This window comes from Eucyclogobius newberryi, unplaced genomic scaffold, assembly GCF_026437365.1.
Source record: "Eucyclogobius newberryi isolate DKJ021-1_F unplaced genomic scaffold, fEucNew1.0.hap1 SCAF_1, whole genome shotgun sequence".
NCBI classification, from domain to species: domain Eukaryota; kingdom Metazoa; phylum Chordata; class Actinopteri; order Gobiiformes; family Gobiidae; genus Eucyclogobius; species Eucyclogobius newberryi.
Window position 1 is genome coordinate 36,678,991 of NW_027315723.1, and position 20,829 is coordinate 36,699,819.

General features: G+C 40.4%; 1 protein-coding gene across 2 annotated transcripts; it reads right to left on the reverse strand.

Annotated features, from left to right (window-relative positions):
- Positions 1 to 5,081: 5,081 nt before the first annotated feature.
- Positions 5,082 to 15,001, reverse strand: tfap2b (transcription factor AP-2 beta). Of its 2 annotated transcripts, none has more exons than XM_072445175.1 (7): positions 14,897 to 15,001; positions 13,056 to 13,511; positions 11,953 to 12,007; positions 10,962 to 11,178; positions 10,489 to 10,607; positions 9,701 to 9,842; positions 5,082 to 5,934 (listed from the first exon to the last, which is right to left on the reverse strand). In XM_072445175.1, exons 1-7 carry the CDS (start codon positions 14,942 to 14,944, stop codon positions 5,649 to 5,651), a joined length of 1,323 nt encoding a protein of 440 aa, XP_072301276.1. In that variant the 5' UTR covers positions 14,945 to 15,001; the 3' UTR covers positions 5,082 to 5,648. The 2 variants fall into 2 exon arrangements, with proteins under 2 accessions (XP_072301276.1, XP_072301283.1); XM_072445182.1 differs by lacking the exon at positions 14,897 to 15,001 and adding an exon at positions 13,655 to 13,816.
- Positions 15,002 to 20,829: the final 5,828 nt, after the last annotated feature.

Genomic DNA, 20,829 nt, shown 5'->3' on the forward strand with positions numbered 1-20,829 from the left:
GCAAATAATTTGTCTTGATGAGACGAAATCTAAAACAAATTTAAACAAGCCTGGAATAGGTCCATCTGAACTAATAAACATTGAAATTAAGATATCCTGAAATCAAGTCATTTTAAAACCTACTGCTAAATAGTAGTACATACACTAATCTTTATTTTTTTATTCACATGTTTGATGATGCCTAAATAATAAGCTAAAGCCTCGTTGAATCAATAGCTGGAGCACTTCCCCTCTCTGCCCTTGACCCTTTTGCAGACACGCACCAGACTCGCCTCGGCAGTCGCCCTGTGTCACTACGGCTCAGCGTCTTCCACTCTAACCTGAAGGAACCCTCGCCTCCCCTGCCCCTGCAAGAACCAAGCAGACCTCCAGCTACATGTGCACCCTTCGCTCTGCCCATCACTGATAAACAGGTTCCGTATGGGGGGGGGGCAGGTTGTGGCTTGGCTGGTCGGCTGCTTGGATGTTTGGTGTACTCCGCTCGGCCCCTCCAGTCAGAAGAAGAGCAGCAGCAGCGGCGGAAGAGACAGCACTGGCCTACAGACACTCCCAGTCAGCTCTGCATATGTCACATGTTAATGACATCAAGTCCAAGGCCACCCACAGACCGCAGCTCACCGCAGGGTAAGCACACACACACACACACATTCACACACATACACACATGCACACACACATACACATATACACACACACATACACATATACACGCACACACACATACATATAAGGTGATATCATTTCACTTTTTTAATTTTACAGATATTTCACATTTGTCTGATAATTAGACCTCAACGAATGCGTTCAAAGACATGTTTAAACAGATTTATGTTGGATTGACATAATATCATCTGAATGTCGTTATCCAGATACTACCAATGTCAATATTGTCCACACATAATACATAGACTAGTGTTCTCCGCTAATATTAGTTCTCTTAATAAATATGGCCAAAAAATAGATCGAGAATATTCTTATTTGTTTTGATGCGTGCAAATAAATTAATATGGATTTTTTTTTCAAGGATTGTCTCCCAATGCAGTTTTTATTGATCCAAATCACTCTAAAGAGGTAAGATTACATTTGTGAGTTAGTAACGTGAGCACGTTTTCTCACATAATTCTTGAACTCAAATAATCAAATTGTTATTTTGATGTCGATTTTTTTTCTTCTTCAAATATTTGTACATGACTCACTCATTTCTTGTATGCAATAAATAATGGCTACTCAGCCCATTTCTGCAAGCTTCATCTCGCAATTAATTTGGCACACTAGACTTTTTCTTTGCTACTAGAGCCAAAACACATCTACACTTGTACCCCTGATCATAATAGTGCCCAGTCAAATTTGCATCCCTGCCTCACTCTTGTAACCACTGAAAGGACATCGTTAGCATCTTTTGTCCAAACGTGTTGTGATTCAGGCCTTCATTCCCATTGTGTCGGGGAGCTTTGCCCTGGTATCGATCACGCCTGTGCCAACTGTTTGTTTTGTCTTTTGATATAATGCGGTACGCGCCCCGGGGTTAGGAGGACTCTCGCTAAAGGGCTTTTTGTCAGACGCTGTCACGCTCTCCTCTCTGCTCTGCGCTTCTTATTATTCATGGTTCTGTGTGCGTTTGTGCGGTAGCCCCCCTGGATCAAACGGGCCCATTCGCCACGCCTCGCACCCACCACGGCTGTGTGCTTCCTCCGTGTGTGTGTGTGTGTGTGTGTGGACTTGGCCCTGGATCAGTAATGACAGGATTTGTTAAACAGTAAATTAATGAATAATGAAATATCCAGTGCCTTGCTGGAGATGCCCGAGGTGACGCAGTGCCTTCGAGCAGGAACGACTACAGGCCTGGCGTCTGCTGCGGGACGTCCTGTATGGGATAAGTCAGGGCTTACATAGAGCAGGGAGAGATGGAGCCGGCTGAGGGTTGTAACCTGCATGCTCAATGAAAAAATCATGATATTTTCCTAATTGGTAAAAAAAAAAAATCTATTGTAAACAGTATTGTTTTCATTTTTGGGGGAGTTATTTTTCAAAAAGAGTTGACTCAAACGATGAGTTGTTTGATGCAATGATAACATGCTCCATCAACACAAAATTTTATATGAATTTAGTTTATTTCTTTAAGAAATTTATAAAAAATAACTAACATCAGCCCTGTTAGTGGTTTTGATGTAATTTGATTTGGAAAATAACATATCATTAAACACACAAATAATTTTACATTAAGCACTATTAATATAGTCTTTGTGAAATGTCATGTAATGGCACACATTACACCCATATTTAGTGTTGTGCCTGTTTATTTCTCTTCCATTTTGAACTTGAGCAGTTGTGGTGCCGTGTGTAACCTGCATATTTACTGACAAACATTTAAAGAGGCCCTTGGCTATAGATGCGGTCAACATATTGCAGCATATGTAAATACATCGTGACAAAATTGCGGTTGTCTGCCAAGTTCTGTCAAAGTTCAATCTAAATTATTTGATATATAACATATGGTAGCTACATAGAAAAAGTGAACTTAATATTAATATAAACATAACTCAATATTAATAGAAAATATTCCTATGTTTTAACTGATTGAAAAACATTGAAAACAGCTGTTGCCTGAAATTGGGGAAATGGCAAAACTTGTGTACTTCCTGTTCTGGACCATATGAATCCCATTTTCAAGAAACACAGTAAGTCAGTAAACACTAGTCATTTCAAAAACACTATGAATCTTAAAATTAGGTATTTTAAAAATGTGTTGGTAAAACTCCTAAGAAGAGTTTATTTTATTAAGATGAGGGTAAATTTTACTGTTCCCATTGGCATATTTTTCCTCGGCTTTTCAAACTCCAGATCAGGATTATGATAAGGAGAACCAAGCTGGAGGATCGGTTTATTGTACACATTTTGTGTTGATGGATAAAAAAGAGCACTGACGGAAACCCAACAGAACAGTGGTGCAACCCACAGAATGAGCTTATCCAAGGAATCAAACCAGGGAACTTCCTGCTCTGGGGCAAGAGCGCTAACCAATCTCTAATGTAACACAATTGTCATCAGATATAACACATTTGACGTTGATTTTCCACCAATTTAAGGTTACTACTGTTGGTGCTACTACGATTACTAAAATCCCAATGCCCATCCTCTGCTTTGAGACATTTTATTTCCAATCATGATAAAAAATAATTAGTATATTTTTCCCATGAAAGACTAACAAAATATATACCTATTTTCTAATATTTGGATGTAATTGGATATGGGTATAATAATGTTTTGATCAGTGCAGTTAAAGCCTTGTGTCCAGAGATCCCTTTCACCCTGCCCTGGTTGTGGGACTGGGACAGGGACAGGTTGGGGCGGGGCGGGGCGGCGGGGAGTGAATAGCTCCAAGACATTCGCGTGCTGAACTCTGCACCTGCGTCACGGCGCGTTCCACTCCACGGGTCACCCTCCGCCCGTGGGACACTCTCCTTCTCCTCTCCCATCCCATCTTCTTCTGCTTATTATCTTTCCATGGAGCTGCTCTCCCCTGGTGTAGCTCCCTGGTCATTAGCGTGTACGGCGGTGGATTCAGAGCACACGAGCGGCCCGCGAGGCACCACTCTGTTCCCCCTCTGTGTGAGTGTGAGCCAGAGAAAGGCCTCCGATCCCAAACCAGGCGGGATGTACAGGCAATTATCCGCAGTGATACGACTGGAGACGATTTTGTGCATGTTAACCATTTGGAAGAAAAGACACCTGTATTTCGTATGTGATAAATGCCTCACGGTTTTAGTTACAGGAGCTTTTGAAAGATATATTTAATCCCCTTTTTTCACATGTATAAATGAACTTTGCAGTGTTTTGGTTAAAAGATAAGCACTTTTACGGTACCAATCATCATCTGGAAAGATCTTGGCATACAAATGTGTTCATCTTATCTTATACTATCAGATCATCACTTTTTTTCCTCAAATGTTGTTTTGTTAACATAACTTTTATCATATACAGTGTTGTCTATATTATTATTATTTCATCAAGACTTTTTCTATTCATTTTTCTGCATCCTTTCACAACTAGGCGATGCGGGTGAGGGTCTTGCTCTGGCTGGGACACATCAAAATGTACCTCCAAACTGCCATCCTTCTTGTTGAAGGTCTAATGCTTAACTCACTGAGCCACTGCTCAGACTATTTGTAATAAGGTAGACTTTCATTTCTATAGCTATAACTAATAAAATCTTGAATATGAAAACCATAAATCCCATTAGAAAAGGCGCTGTGGGCACACCCGTCGTAATAAAACACATGTTTATTATCAATGTGATAGAAATGAAATCACTGGACAATTAGAAGCATGTCTACCCATCATCATCACCATGACAACAGCTCTAGAAGAACAGAAAAACACCACGATCCTGTCCCCCAAATGTCACGAAGGTCAAATCACAGATAAATAGGTCTACTCCAAAAATAACTGGCGCACCTATTTACACAACCACCCATTTAAATTAAAATAAATAATATTTACACACATAAATTAACATCACGGCTCCATGTTTTTGTTCAGTAACCAGGAGAAGCGGTTTCACCTCACCCTTTTACCCACAATGCATTTCTGTGTGGAACCAGAGACAGTAGGACGGAATGGACCAGGAAGGGAAGAGTTTTTATATGATAGAGTCCTAAAAGCATCCCATTCAAAATAGTGCTGCAAGTAAACATTCTGCAGACAGGTCCACCATTTTAGCTGACGTGACATGTCTACCAGTATGTTCTTTACCATATCAGTATCCATATTGGTTGTTTTCAGATTCCAGGATCTTCTTATGTCCCTCTTAAAACTGGGGTCATCAGTGTTCTTCAAAATGACTATTCATAGTATTTATTTAAGAGGAAATTAAAAAAAAAAAGGAAAATCCATAATTGTTGCACATTTTTGACAAGGTCCAATATCCCACTACATTTATCCAACTGCACCACAAAATCTCTTTAATAATTATTCACAAATTTACCCTCCTTTTTTGATTATTATGAATTATTTGTCACTTGGTCACTGATTGCCCCTTGGCCATCCAAAAATACACAAATCATACTTTGTTCACAGAAACACACTACAATTTAATAAAACATTCAAATCCAGTGAATTGAATAGTGGCCAAAAAGCTCTCTACTTCTGCCTGCTCCAACCCCTCTGCAATGTCACTCTTCAACAGTCAACAGCCAGGCTTTTTTTGCACCTACTCTTTCTTCCACATGACATTACCCATAAGCCCCTGGTCCTTTTGTCCATTACTTTCTACTGCCTCCTCACACACAAATGTTAAGAAACACACACACACACACACACACACACACATACTCTCTTTATCTCTCTCCTCATGCACACTCACACACACAAAGCTGTTATCGGCCGATCAAGCCTTAGTCTCTCAGGATGCAAGCAGAGGGAGGAGGAGGGGGGGCGGGTCAAAAAATGATGGACCACAGTAAGCACCATGTCCTCGGGGGGAACCAAAAGAACGTAACACAGATGAAAAATCCCTCTGTGCGCGCTGACACTGGCCCAGGGCTATCTCCAGCTCCAGCCATCCTCCACCCTTTGGCCCCTTTGTGGTCAGTTAGCAGTACGGTGTAAAGCTAGAAGTATCCCGCCTCCCGTCTGACGAACTTTTGTTTTCATTTCCGCTGTTTGTCGTCCTTGTCCGCGCCCTTGTTGCCCTCGTGCCGGTTGTTGGTAGGGTTGTTGAGGAACATCTTGTCCAGTCCTTTGAGAGCCTCGGTGAGGTAGTTCTGCAGGGAGGTCAGGGCGGCGCAGATGGCCGGAGAACCGAAGCCGTGCGTGATGAAGCTGAAGTGGGACAGGCAGCTCTGGATGCCGGGCTCCAGGATGGGGGAGGGCCGCGAGTTCCCCAGCGGAGTCCTGTCCTGGGCCAGCAGGTCTGTGAACTCCTTACACAGCTGTCTGCAGGGGACAAGAGACAGGGAGTCAGATAAGGGTGGGATATGGGAGGAGAATGCAGAAAATAAGTCTCTCCAGGAGCAATAAAGTCCACCCAAAATCACCACTTTAACAAAATGTGACCAAATGAGCCAAAATATATATAAACAAATATCAGCTGTCTTTAAGTGTGCTGCACATCCCTTTGAATTGAAATAATGAGCAAAATATTTAACTATTTTTATTTACAAAACTTTTCCCACCGGCAGTGTTATTCTGTATTGAAGGATGGGTCAAATGCAGAGGACAAATTGCCTTAACCATAATCAATGCATTTCACTTGCAGACCGGAGACAACAAACAAAGGGCGATTGTTTGTTGTCGATATGAGTTAGGAAAGTTCCAATTCATATTTTTAAGAGATGTACTGTAAAATCTTTTTTGTTCACCTTTTGTTTTGTTTTAATAAACTCCTTTTGGGTTGGGCTGATGAAAAATGGCATGCAGTGACAGTTAGCCAATGTCAACATGGCATATTTACACAATTTGCTACAGAACACCCTTAGTAATATTTTACCTATGTATTTGCATTATTTGAATTTTACATTAAATTACAAAACATAGTAAGTTTTACAATGTTTTTTTGTTATAAAAAAAAGGCACTAAACACCTGGTCATACACACACATTTTCTTTAATATTAGTACTGATATCCTTAATTGTCTTTCAGTCACTTTTTCTATTTACATTACCATTTCTCTTGTATATGACAAGCTCCATGAAAACAAACTTACATTGACAGTCAGATAAAAAAGCATTTTACTTTTAGGTTTACTTTTTTAAGAGTACTATTGATTTTTTAAATTTACTTAATTTTGCTTCTAAAATAGTCACTATTATATACATATTTTGCTCTAATGATTATATTTATGTAATTTTGATTATCAATTAACCGAATCATCTTGACACCCCTAGATGAGAGCGGTTTAAGATTCTGTGACCTGCTCATTTGATAATGGCACACATCAGATATACGTCTCAGTGTTTATCAGTCTCATGTAGGCTCCTCTTGCGGGTGAGATTTCCCTACAACGCTCGCGGTCTCCGGCCCACGTACTTTATATTCATATGCACCGCACACGCCCCCTCCCCTCTGTTTGCGGCCTTAGGCGAGAGCTGCGGCGCATGAGTGACAGGCTGCGCAGGACAGGCCCAGCTGGGGTGGGGGGTAGAAGGCCACCCCGGGCTACACCCAGGGCCGTGTAGCTGTTGTTTCGCCACGAATTGAAACACTCCACTGCTAAATAATGAATTTCTAACAGGCACGGTATTGGAACAGGTTTGGATGTGAGCATCAAACAAGCGCCAAGAACGCAGGGTGCATATCGAGTGAATCCACGCACCCATCGGTGGATTATGCAGCGAAGGCCAGCAGACTGTTTATGTAGCTAAAAATACAGGCTTCCTCAAGGTGCATCTGCCAGGTGCTCGGGTAATGATTGGACTCCGAAAAATTATCCAAAAACATGGTAACACGTTTGAATAACTAAATCATAATAAACCATGTATAAATATGAATAAACAATTATATTTAATGACCTTTATGAAGTTGTACAATAAATGAGAAGCTATACATTGGATATCTCCATTTCAAGTGCAAAACATATAACTTTGTTTAAATTGATTCGTTATTCAAATATTCTGTATCACTAAACAACAATATATCTACACCTTAATTTGCTTTGATAAAGCATAAACAAAGACTGAATTCATAATGTACAAACTACTACTTCTACATGCTACTTAAGCGGTTGAGGTTATTGGGTTTTCATTTGTAATTTTAGAAGGGACTAAACCTGAATCATTCTTAATATAATGTGTGTTTGTTCATTCTTTACTAAGGCTAATAAAAGAGTAGTTATTATAAAGTGTTACCAAATATTCAAATATGTATATGAGATTATTAATCAAATAAGACATGATTAATGTAACATGCACCCTTCATTTCGGGTACATTGAACATATTTGTTTAGTATGTTTAAAAAGCTTGAATTCCATATGCATTATTTCTTAATCAGCTGTTATGTCAAGAGTTCATTCAATGACATTTTGAGATGAGAATCACTTTATTGTTTCCAATATATGTGATATGGGTGGAAACATATTGTATTATTAGTATGTCATTGTCCCTCAGGGTTCTCAAAAAAGCAACAGTGTTTAATTTCATATGATTTAATTTTGATCCCATTTGGGGATATAAATGTCCCGTGCTTTATCCTGTAAGTGTAGCCATTATGCAATTCATATTCAAATGTCATTGTCTTTATTGAAATGTGGAGCAGAGAAAAATGAATCAGAGGAATGCCATTATTTCTAACAGAAGTGTGTTTCAGCCCTTAATCAACCTTCCTCTTTCATTATTATTACAGGGTTAGAGTTTTTATTCTGCTGTCAAATTTATGGAAATTACCCCATGCGCGACCTAGACAGGAGTCGGGACCCATTCATTTTCGTAGTTATCCTATAAGATTATACAGGATGTTTTAGATAAATGGAGAAGGTGGAGAAAGACTGGTCATTTAACTGGAAATTGTGGTGGTTCGATTGGTTGTTGTCTCTTTTAAAGCGAAACACTTCCCACCATGCCTATAATAATGAAGCTTATCGCATGTAAAAAAAGACGTTGTGATTTTTCTAAATTTGTATTGTCTAATAAGGATTTTAAGACATACTGATAACCCTAGGGGACTTTTTGTCACGTTAACAGTTGGCAATTTAAGCAACTGAAATCCAAACATAACGTTTTCTCCATTTCTCCAAGAACACTTAAATTGTACTTATTTTTTAATCATGATCTCAAAAATTCACAAAAAGAAAAGATGTTTAGTGTATCTAAACTACTTCCGGTTTAACGTCAGCTTTTGCTGCATTTATTTCCCTTCTCGGTGACTCTACACTGCATTAGTTCACTCAGAGCCCTCACTACAACAGCTGATTTCACCATTTGAATATTTCCAAAGCTTTTTAATGCCATTCCCTTTATTGCTTTTCTGTGTTCGCATTTATGGTTTGTATTATGGTTGGGGAGAAAATTACATTGTGTAGTCCAGTGGAGATGGGGGCAGGTAAAATGTCTCCTGTAAATCTGCGGCTGTACACTTATAGCATAATGTGTCTTTAGAGCACATCAGAATTTACAGTTAGTCTAATGTTAAACCAACTAATTACTAACTACTCAATTTACTCAATTTAGTATTGAAGTATTTAGTATTTCATTTTTTTACCAGCAGTTCCTCAAGGTTGTTCTATCTCACTTTTCTGCACATTTTGAAGTTGTTTTGGCTAACGTATCTCTGTGGACGTTTTGCACTGCTGCTGAAAACATATCGTATTTTATCAATAACATTCACTTTTTAGCATTCAATCCCATGCTCTAATTGTGCACTTTTTGTCACCTTAATAAAGTTACCATGCATTTTATGGATAGGAATATGGCTCCAGAAAAATCCCACATATCATTCTAAAATCTGAAAAGCATCTCATGCAGGGTCCAATTTTTTTATTTTTTTTATTTTATGGATTATATTGGCAATTCTTCTTTGCCTTGTCAGCCGCCCAAACATAAAAAATAATGTTGTTTTTCAGGGAATTATCAATACAATGTAAACCAGTCACTCTCAATGCCATTATTTAGCATGGTTACGCTTAAATCCCCCTATTTCTGCTGTGTGGTGTTGGAGCCTGAATGCTTGGAGCTTTGACGTGACTTATAGGGGACGTATAGCACTCACTTGGTGGCGAGCAGCATGTTCTTGCGGGTGTGCAGCTCGTTGGGGTCGGTATGCTGTCGGTTCAGGTACTCGCTCACTGCTTTGGTAGGGAACTCCGTCTCACAGATGTAACCGAAGTCTCTCGCCAAGTGCACCGCCTCGCCTGTGGACGGGAGACACTGTTTCAATTCATTTTCATTTCCTGTATATCATTCATAAATGTGTTTTCTGGAGTCTGGCTGAATTCAGATTTGGTCACATACTGAATATTATGAAAGAACAAACACATGGATGCATAATGTGAACAGACAACCATTACCAGTGGTTTACCGGGCAAGCCCAATGTGCCATGCCCCAGACACAGGTTTAATATACCAGCTTTCTAATGGTGTTTCTTTGGCATTGCAAGATAAGGTTGTGTGTTTAATTAGTGAATGTCACTTTGAATTATGGTCATAAATCTACACAGATAAAAGCAAAAAATGTGTTGTTGATTTCTAATTATTTGACTGTAAGCCCTTGTGATGATCAAAATTCTTATTATGTATGTTGTGTGGCAAAACACCACTTAACATTAAATTGCAGGCAGATTAGAATACAATATAAGAACTAAAAGGCGTTTGCTGTTACATAGAGCAATTGTGGAATGAAAGGGCCTGAGTATTTAATTGAAGTGTTGAATTAATTATCTCATTCTTTCCTTGTCCAAAGTGAGAGTGATTGTCCTAAACTATCTTTAATAATTACAGTCATATGGAGGATGGTGGTGCTGAGTTTGAGGATGGCTGAATGGACACTAAATGAATTACCTTCTACCAGAGAGGTGAGTAGTGTGACATTAGCGGCCTTGCGTCTCCCGGCTGGTAAATTCAGCCCGATCTTCTCCAGCTTCTCTCGTAGACACTTGCCTCCATTTTTAGACTTTGCTCTAAGAAATAACAAAATATTCAGAATATAATACATACTGAATTCTCTATGATACAACTAAAATCAGAGACCATATGTTGGCTGGTCTGTTGCTATTGATTCATGCAATTCATTACGCAATATGGATTACAAATTTTGCTTAATGATTTAGTTAAATTTGCATTTCTTTAATTGGTAATAAGGCTAAATGTGATATGATTCATACATTCCTGATGTTAAAAATTACTGTGATGTCTATTACATTTGGTTACAACAACAAAACAAGAAAAGTATATGCCTTAGTTTGTGGGAACCATGAAAAGATGAAAGAAAGAAAAAATCTATTTGAAAAGCATGTTAAGATATAGATATTGACCTTCTGAGCACACCCCCCAGCAGCGAGGCGTTGAGGCACTCTGGAGGGGACAGTCTCCTCTGGACCTCCCCCACGGTCACTTTGTATTTGGAGGTGGAGCTGAGCAGAGACAGGCGGCCCGGCACCGAGCAGAACACCTCGTTTATGTTGACACTGATTCCGCCAATCAGGCCGTCCTTCCCCAGCATCAGACCCACGTGCTTGTGAGGCATCGGCACTGAGGAGAGCACAAGGCACTGGGTAAATGGTGATTTAAACATTACCTTTCATTTATGACATATTCAGTCGGTATTTATCTCCCCCGTGTAGCTTGTGGTTACTCCTGAGTAAGGAGCATGCCCTCCCTCGGTCTCATTCCCTTCCTCAGCTTGTGACTCTCTCCGTGGGGGCCCTCCTGGTCTAATGAAGCGTCAGACACGTATCGGGCACTTACTGTTATTTAATGTCGCGCGACATTCTGATTACCACGTTATCGATCGTTGATTGGCCCTTGTTTCTAAATCGCGTTAACCCCCTCTTGTTTTTCCTGCTCGCACGGCCGGTTTCCGTCTCCATCCCAGGCCCTGTGCTGGCTGCTCGTGGTGGGCCAGTGTGCGGTGCTCCTGATGGCTCCTGATGGCTCCACAGGGGATAATACTCCAGATTAGCTCTAAACGAGCTCACGAGATTCTCTGTGAGCGGTGCCATTTATTACATCAGCGGCTAAATGCCCCGCGGGGAGCGCAGTCACTCAACGTCCCGGAACTAAATCAACGCGCTTCAGGAGAGCGGGGCCTGTCAGCGCGCGCGTGCGCTGTCACAGCCCCGTCAAACCCGGGCTAACGGGATACAGGAGTGACAAACCCTGCCACTCGACAAGTATTCCCTTTATCCAATATTTTACGCACAGCCACAAAAAACGTGTATAATGGTTCATTTCTTTTGTCATTGCATCATAAACATGTCAATTGGCTATTCAAATTGTTAACCGTGTGCATATATTTTGACATACCTTTCTTGATTACTGACTGGTCCAGCAGGTTGGTTCCGTTAGTATCATCAATGGTCTGTTTGAATTAAAACAGGCATAAGTCATACTTTTCAAACATTTCAGCTGTTTTTTTTTATTTATTTTTTATACATATCATTGTTGTTTCAAATATTGCTGTTGTTCAAATATAATTGGCTAAAACAAAAACGTAGACACTAAAATATTCCTAAACATATCTGACCTAAAGCTAGTTTTAAATCACCTTTAAAACTCTAATAAACTCGTCTGTCTATAAACAGCTACAAAGGTCTATCTATCATCGCTTCAAATAAACGACTTGTTAAATTGATGTTCATTTCTTCACAGGAGAGAAATAAAAGGGGAAGAATGTTTTATATCGGGGTTAATAAAAGCGTGACACAAATGCGCAAAGCCAGAATGAGGCGAGGTTAAATGGCAAACAATTCGGGATGGCTGTGCCCCGAGGCGGCCGGAGAGAAGATGGAATCCATAAAGTCCATTTGACTGGTCACCCTTTCCCTCTCTATAATCTGCACAAGCTTCTCGGGAGCATGTATCCGTGAACCAAGGGGCGATGCATAAAAAGGTAGAAATACATATTTATTTATTTTTCCACAGACTACATACAGTTACTATAGCTGCGTAAAAATAAAAGTTTTAGGCATATATTTAAAATTGGTGAATGTATTTTAGGCCTACATAATTTTAATAATCTAAAGAGTCAACTATAACCGTACTTATATGGCATATGGAGATATATAAATCTTGTCGCTTCTCGTTTTTACTGAAGCCCAGAGGAACACGGACTCACCGACTAACTCACTTATTTAAAAAGCTGAAGCTGGAGTTTTACACATTTTTGTTTTTGTTAAAAAAAAATGAACATACGTCATATGTCGGCTACAGCCAAAAAACTGTAGGCAATATTAAAAATACTCAACATACTTTTTTAATATCAATACACATAACAGTAGGATATTTAATGCGTCCGTCAATTGATTTTATGTTTGTAAATTAAAACAAATTCGTTTTAAAAATGGTTCAATGTGTGCATCTGTCTCAGCGTGAAGACGCGCGCACTTGGGTTTGTTGGCACCTCTCACCTGAACGTCCTCGAGGCCGTGCAGTCCGTGGAGCAGCCCGTCCCCCATCCCAGAGTCCAGTCCCGGGTGCGCGTGCAACAGGACATCGGGCCGTCGCATGTGTCCATAGTCCCGACGCGGGTCCAGTCCAATCTGTGGCAGTGAGGCCCGGGGCTGAGCGAGCAGTGATGCGCTATCCACGCGCTCTCCTGACGCGTCCTGCCGCTGCCGCGTTCCCCACGCGCCTTGTTGGCTCTGGTGGAGTGAGTTGAGGGCATATGGATCGCTCACATGCGAATATGGATCCTGGCTCTGGTAGTGCGCCAGGGGCTGGTACGGGGGTGGGAAATAAGGTGGCTGGAAGTCCGAGGAGGGTGCATGGGACAGAGGGGGTGCGCTGGAATAGGGTGTCGCATGAGACACCGAGCCCAGCTGTGACAGGCGCGAGCCGTGGCTCGAGACGCCGTCATGCCGGTCCTTGATTACAGGCACAAAGAAAAGGAAACAACAAAGAGAAAGGGGAGAAAAGGGACGTTAGAAGTTAAATGAAGACTTTACCTCCAAAGTCAAGTTGAAGCATGAACCTGCCCTAGTTCTCGAGACCTGCCTATCGGACTCACCGTGGAGTAGGAGTGGACCAACATCCGCAGACTATTGCAGATCACGAACCAGGTCTCGGGGTCTGGGTCTATAGAGGTCTAAAGCCGGTGATAGTGCCGCTCGTGCCGCTTTTAGCTCCGCTTGTGCACGTCCTGCCCCGGAGCTCCCGCCGCTCTGAGTGTGCGCGCGCCCCTAGCCCCGGTATATGCTGTAATTGTTATTCATGACTGAGACTTACAGGAATATTAATGCGCGCAAGGCAGGGGACTGGCGACACGCGGAGCGTGAAGCCTCTCCCTCGCGCCACCATCAGTGACGTTTAAATTCCGTTGAGAGCCGCTGCGAGCACGAGCTGCAGGAGACAGACGGGACTCAAACAGAATCCAGAACCCAGAGCTATTCCCTGCGCAAAACCTTTCACCTTAAGGCCCTTTGGCTCACAAAGTGCGCCACTTTCGAGGCTTTGAGTCCCTTTACGCGTACAGCAGCACTAACGCACTGCACCACATTGCAATATTGAAAGAATAGCATATGTAATTATTTATAAAACGTTATAATCATACTCTACAAACTTGTCGAGGAACACTTTTATCTTATGATATTTATAATAGATCTCGACTGATATGTAGTGGGCGATGGTATAAAACCCACATTGAAGCACGCGTAAAATCGCAGCGTTGGCTCCGGGACCCTTGCTTCTTTTAGAGAACTTGTTTAACTGCCTCTTCTTTGCAACGATCATGTCCTGCGGCCCGAGACAACGACTTCTCATCGAGCTCCCCTGACCTCCCATGTTCTCCTCAGCTGCTGTGACAGCTACTGTATGTGTCAGCCTTTACATTGGCTGCTGTCCTCTCCTTCTCACTGTTTAGGTTTAAACCAACTAACCTTAACTACCTTAATAATAATCATAATAATAATAATAATAATAATAATAATAATAATAATAATACATTTTTGGTTTACCTTTTCATTTTCTCAAAAGTACAAATTGCAGCCTACGTTCAATATGGTGCAAAAGCATGATCACAAACTATATAAATATAGGTCAGTCTAATGCGATAACATTCATTAGCAAAACGGGTGCGAACATTTCACTTTATATTAAAAACTCAAATTCCCAGAGCCAATCCTCAGATTAGCCTCCAGTTTTTTGCTCAGGCCTCTAAAATCACCCCCATTCACCTGCACCCCACATTAAAGGAAAAGTCCATGTTTCCAAAAGTGCATCAGATCAATAGTGCATCAGAATGTGTCCTTACCTCATAAATGTCTTCATACTTGACATTCTCCACTAGTTTCCACAGCATGGTGGCGTCTCCAGTGTCATAAAGCGAATGCAGCCGAGTGAGGACGAATGGATGTCTGAAGTGTGCGTCCCTCCTCCCCCTCACTCTGCCCGCCCCCTGCTCCACGCTCAGCTCTGGAGGTGCCACTGGGGGACCCCTCTGGAGAAAGACTTGGAATTGTAACATATTTTATTATTAATTTAAAAAAAAAAGACTAAAACATCCAACTTTGATCATAGATTTAGTTTAAGGACAGCACATATTTGACTTTTGTGGTTACAGTTCATTAAATCAGCAAACATTGATTAAATTATACTGCTTTTACGTTCCAAATGGAGCCGTTAATTGCTAAGATTTTGTTTAAAAATTACAGAACTCTTGCCTAAAAGTGGTTACACTCTGGAAAAGTGCCACCTTTGGATAATTACATATTTTCTAATGGATTTAGGGATATTAAAGCCATTAAATCTGGCTCTGACCATATTAACTTCAAAATGCACGTTAAATACATATAAAGTTCCCATTATAAAAACAATCAAGTGAATTTCTATCATGTGAGAACAACGCCATTACGTCAATAGTGAAACAGAGACACAATTTCCAGGTAATTGCAGTATTAGACATGATTTGTCACGTTCTTGTCATTAGTGTGACTTATTTATGTTTCACAGTCTTCCCATCACTTAATTGGCTCAAACTGTGACATACAATACTTTTTAAAATTAGTTAATAACTTTATTTAGTATTCAACTTAAATGATCCTCTCATTCAAACTATTCATTGAGCGTTGTACAGAACATGATAATGAGGCTGTTTGTGAGGCTCAAGTGCGTGTACACTGCTCCCTCTAGTGTCCAAATATTATCAACACAGTCACAAGTGAAACTGAAAGACTCCTTGGTGTGAAAGTTGGACCAAAAACACACAACTAAAGTTGAAAATTCTGTTACTAATATTACTGTTAGCATCACTCAATGTGCCATATTAGGTAAATGTGTGTTGCTAACACAAACTACACATTTCAAATTTGCTCTTTGAATCAAACAAATTATTATATAATATAGCCTATGTTAATACAACATAAGACCATGACATTAAATATGTTATTTGAGTGATAATATACCTAGTAGTAGCGGATAATTGCAAGGATATAGAGGGGAATCTACATTTACACATGCTACCAAAGACTTATTTTGTTATGTATATTTATTGGTGCAAATTGCCTCAGTTCTCGTAACCGTGTGATCCTGGTATATTTATGCACTTGTCTTGTTCAACATTGTTTCCTTATTGTGTTTGATGTTCTCACAGAAGCCAGTGTGGGACATTGCATGAATGTTTAAGAGGACTTCTGTTGTTGTTTCTTCACTGGGACTTCGTGGTGCCAGAACTTCTTCTCTCTCTCTCTCTCTCTCTCTCTCTCTCTCACACACACACACACACACACACACACACACACACACACACACACACACACACACACACACATACACACACACCCACACGACCGTGAGCCATGGCAGATGTCCCCACAGCCTGTACGTCCCGGGGCAGGACCGAGGACTGTACTTGTGCTCCTGCAGGGCTTTGACACACCACTAACAGCATACATTACCCACGATGCTCTCTGCTTCTGCTCACCGTCAGCCTTTTGTCTGCTAGTAATAAATGCAAGGAACAAACCGATTATTTATTTACCAAAAAAAATCTTAACTTACTTACGATTCCACAATACTGTTCGACCCCACTGCCTGTTTCCACGTGACAATGACTTGTTTACTTATTCTCAAATTAAAAAAGTAGCCCTGCAGTACAAAGGTTTACCACTAGGCGCCAGTAGAGCACTACAAAACAGCAACGCACATTTAAGCGCACTATAAATTCAACTTTACTGATTTATCATACTGACTATACTGTTGCGCTTGTAATGTATACAGTACATTTATAAAGTACACGATTATTATTGCTTTATGTTCCAAAATTCTAGTTATGTAAATGTTTATCAATTTACCCAGTGCTAAAAGCTGTTCGATCGTGTTAATGGTTTGCTCTTAATATTCCTCAAAACTTATCTTTCTTGGATTCATTGATTTACTGGTGTTTTATTGCTGAAAAATACCTTCAAAAACATGGATTCTTAAAGTGAGCGGCGGCGCCTCTCCACAGATCTGACCTGTATCTTGGCATAGATGAGATAAACATCATACTGTGAAGCATTTCAAGCGAAGCAAAAACATGTTCATGGAAACAAGCAGGTGACAGGAACAAAAGCATCGATTTGATTATATTATATTATTTGTGACCAACATGCTCTGAAGCTTCTCTTTGTTTTCCATCAACTTTTCTGTCAATGGTCAAAAGAACTATTGACTGTTGCATTTGCTGATATGTAAAGTGACATACATAATTCCTGGTATGCAGGTGCAGAGTACAGCACTGGGGACAGTGCAAGAGGAGGACTGTGCTGTTCCTTGATGGATCAGAGCTGGAAAAGGAGAGGTTTTATAAAAGACTGACTGGGGAGGAGCAGGATTACAGCCTCAGCAAAGGTACACCAGAGACATGGAGGATCTGAGTTTGTATTCAGGACAGGTGAATAGTCCTTTATTTCAATCTACAGTAGCAGTTTATCTTCTTACTGTTTTTTAAGAAATTATCTGTTTTACTTCCCAGTCCCTCGGAAAAAGAGAATACAACACTTTATAGTAGTTACTGTCATTTGAATCAAATCTTAGTCATAGTATTATTGGTATCAGTAGTGTGGATTGTAATTGTAAAAAAAATAACAGTATTTGACATTGAATTTTTAATTCTCTTTAGTCGCTTTGGTGTGTGTTGATTTTCTTCTCATTCATTCATAATAAACAAATAGTTTCTTAAGAATGATACAGGCTTATTTAATACCCTAACGCTACAAAGCCTGAATCCTTCTCAATAAACTGTTCATCATTATGAATGAATTCTTTGTTCATGATTAGTTATTACAAAAGTGGTGCCACCAATCCTTGGGTTTGTCTGTTTGTTTGTTTGTTTGTTTGTTTTTAAACCCTGGAGGCAATGGTAGATGTGGGAGCAGTTGTTTAAGGGGGCCGATGGTGCAGATTGGCAGCCTTTCTTCTTTCAGTCCAGGCAGGGCAGATGTGGCTAAAGTCTTAGCACCACAGAGTCTGAAGTGAACAAATAATGAACCAAATTGTTGGTAATATTATGGTAGTGTTGTAGTATTTCATATTTTTTCCACCCCAGTAACTATTGTTTTAAGGAGACACTTATGATAACGTCAGAAACGACTACTTCCACTACACAATTTACTTCTTTACAAGACATTAAAATACTCACTCATTCAATACAGATGAAGTATATCAAATCAAGAAGAGTGCTGTGATGTCTGGCAATGATAATAGGCCCGTGCATTGTAACAGATCAATAGCCTGAATTCTACTTCGCCTGCCCTGTTACATTATGCATATGCAATGTCAAACTTGTGATTTATTCTTGTCCGTTTGTCAATTTTATTTTATTTTTCTTCATACAGAGGCGATGTATTGATTTCATTTCCAGCGCAATTTGATCAGACTCCTTCTCATTCCAACGCGGCGGGGTCGGCAGGGACGTCTTTCATGGGGATTACATGTTTATCACGCGAGTAATAATCATAAACAAAAACGTCATTAAGTTGTTTTCCGTGCGCTTGTGTGGGTGGCGATGTATACTGTGTAATATGTACGCTGCTAGTGAGATGCCATATCCATCAAAGAGCCAATTTAGAAAGGCGCTTCTTCCCATATTTCGACTTTACAGCTCCAACGTCCACGCGCGATATGATTGAAGCTCCTGCCAGCGCCTGACGTTGATTAAAACATGTACGTCTTAAAAAATGCCAACTTTTTTTGAGCAGTCTTTATTCATCTACATAAATCAACAAACAGATATTCCGCCAACATAAGTGCGATTAGCTCCTTAAATTGGTATAAGGCACTTGGATCTGTCAAGCTGTTTGGAAATCAGGCGTCAAGTGGAAGTAAATATCACGTGATGTTTTCCATTGTCAGGGGTTTGATAGGGCTTTGAATGCCACAGTCAGTCAGTGTGAGTGCGTCAAAATGCCCTGCTATTGACATTGGTGGTGATAGTCAATCAAAACAGAGTATTCTTCTCTTGCAGTGTGACGAGGAAGTAGGACTGCACAATTTAGCGCAATAATCCATATCGCGACAAACTCGATATGTCTTTGATTCCATTTTATTTATCAATGTAAAGCTTTGTTTTGAGTCTGACTATCAAATGAGCAACGACATTTTAGTTTCAAAGTAATTGAAATTGTTGTGTCAAAAAGTATTCCTAAATATTGCAATTATATCATTAACACCATTATTAATAACACTATCACCAGCACTGTTTTCTCATCCAGTCCTTTGAGGAAGTAGAAATCATTTTCCATTTTGCGACAACGAAAAATCCGCACCTAAAATGTATTAATGAAATATGGTGTCCTTTTTCTATTTCACTCTTCCCTGTGCCCTAATAATGTATCCTTTATTCATGTAGGGATACCACATCAAACCAGTGTCAGCGTTATCTGAGACCTTCTTATGTCGGATGTCCTTCCTTACTTCGACTGTGAAGGCCGTTTGGATGCAGTGTGTTGCCCAGACACCCAACGACAATGCACTTGGGTGAGTTTTTGTTCCTCTGGGCTTCCAGTTTGCGAGCACATGCCTGACCCACTGAACCACTGCCCCCTAAAGCCCTTTAATAAATGAGTAAGTATGCCAGATGAAAATGCAAATCAGTTAACAATGGAAATGGGAACTCTGACCTTAAACTTAACCCTTTGCATTCTACCACCTGCTACATTTCACCCTTTGTAACTGGCATCTTCTGTAATGCCCCATTGTCAACACAAATGAAGTTAGCTCAGTGGTGGAAGAAGTGTTTTTCAGTTGTGTTACTTAAGTGAAAGAAACTGTGTGGCGTTTGCATGTTTCTCCCTGTGTCTGGGCAGGTTTCCTCTGATACTACTACTGTGTTTTCCCCCAAATCAACTCAAAACATGCACAATGGGTAAAAGCCCTCCAGCTACAGTAGATTGACCAAGACTAGCTCAAGATCTGGGGCTGGGTCGCCGAGCGCTGCGGTGGTCACTGCTCCTGACAGGTTTCTCCAGCGGCACTGACGGATGGGTCAAATGCAGAGGACAAACACCCCTATGTGGACAATAATGTACCTTGACCTTAACCTTATTAGTTAAAGGAGCAAAAAAGTATAACAAAAAAATTATGGAATTCTGTAAGTAAAAGTATTGAAGTGAATGTTGTGATGGCAGAAAAAATAGAGTTAGTTTTCTTTGTATATTTTATTTGGCTCATTCCAGGCAGCCTCTAACCAGAGTCAACCAACAATGTAGTGAAGTAGAAAGTAAATACTATAGAAGTAGAAGTAAAAAGTATCCACTGTAAAATGTAAGAACGCCTAAAAGACTGCAGTATTTTGACTTTTGTACTTAATTTCTTTGCACCCCAACATTAGCCTACGATGCACCTATCAAAAAACCTGAAATCACCAAACACTTTGACTATTGCTGTCTCCGGCGCTGCTCCTCTCTGCTCTTTCCCACCTGAGGCTGCTGCTGCTGCTTAGCTTCAAATCGTGCTCGACAAATCCTATCACTGTAAACGCGATTCCTCTTCTCATTAGGTGCGCTGCAGACGTGACCTCTTTTTAAATGACTGCGGTATTAAAACGTAAACAGCCTACAGGAGCTCAATGGAGGCGCCAGCAGGCAGATGCAACATTTCTTCTTGAGGTTTTTTTTTCTTCTCTTTTTCTGAAATATAAATAAGCAGAGGAGGTGATAGAAGTCGAGCAAACTAAGGACGGATGAGAAGAAAGCGTTCGCAAGGGGT

What these genes read in the sequence shown, in the direction of transcription:
- tfap2b (XM_072445175.1), bottom strand. Translation starts at nt 14,944, where the DNA reads ATGCTGTGGAAACTAGTGGAGAATGTCAAGTATGAAGACATTTATGAG. An exon ending in AGTATGAAGACATTTATGAG is followed by an intron (nt 13,512 to 14,896) that starts GTAAGGACACAT and finishes CCTGTAATCAAG; the next exon opens with GACCGGCATGACGGCGTCTC. An exon ending in CTGGGGGGTGTGCTCAGAAG is followed by an intron (nt 10,608 to 10,961) that starts GTCAATATCTAT and finishes GTTATTTCTTAG; the next exon opens with AGCAAAGTCTAAAAATGGAG.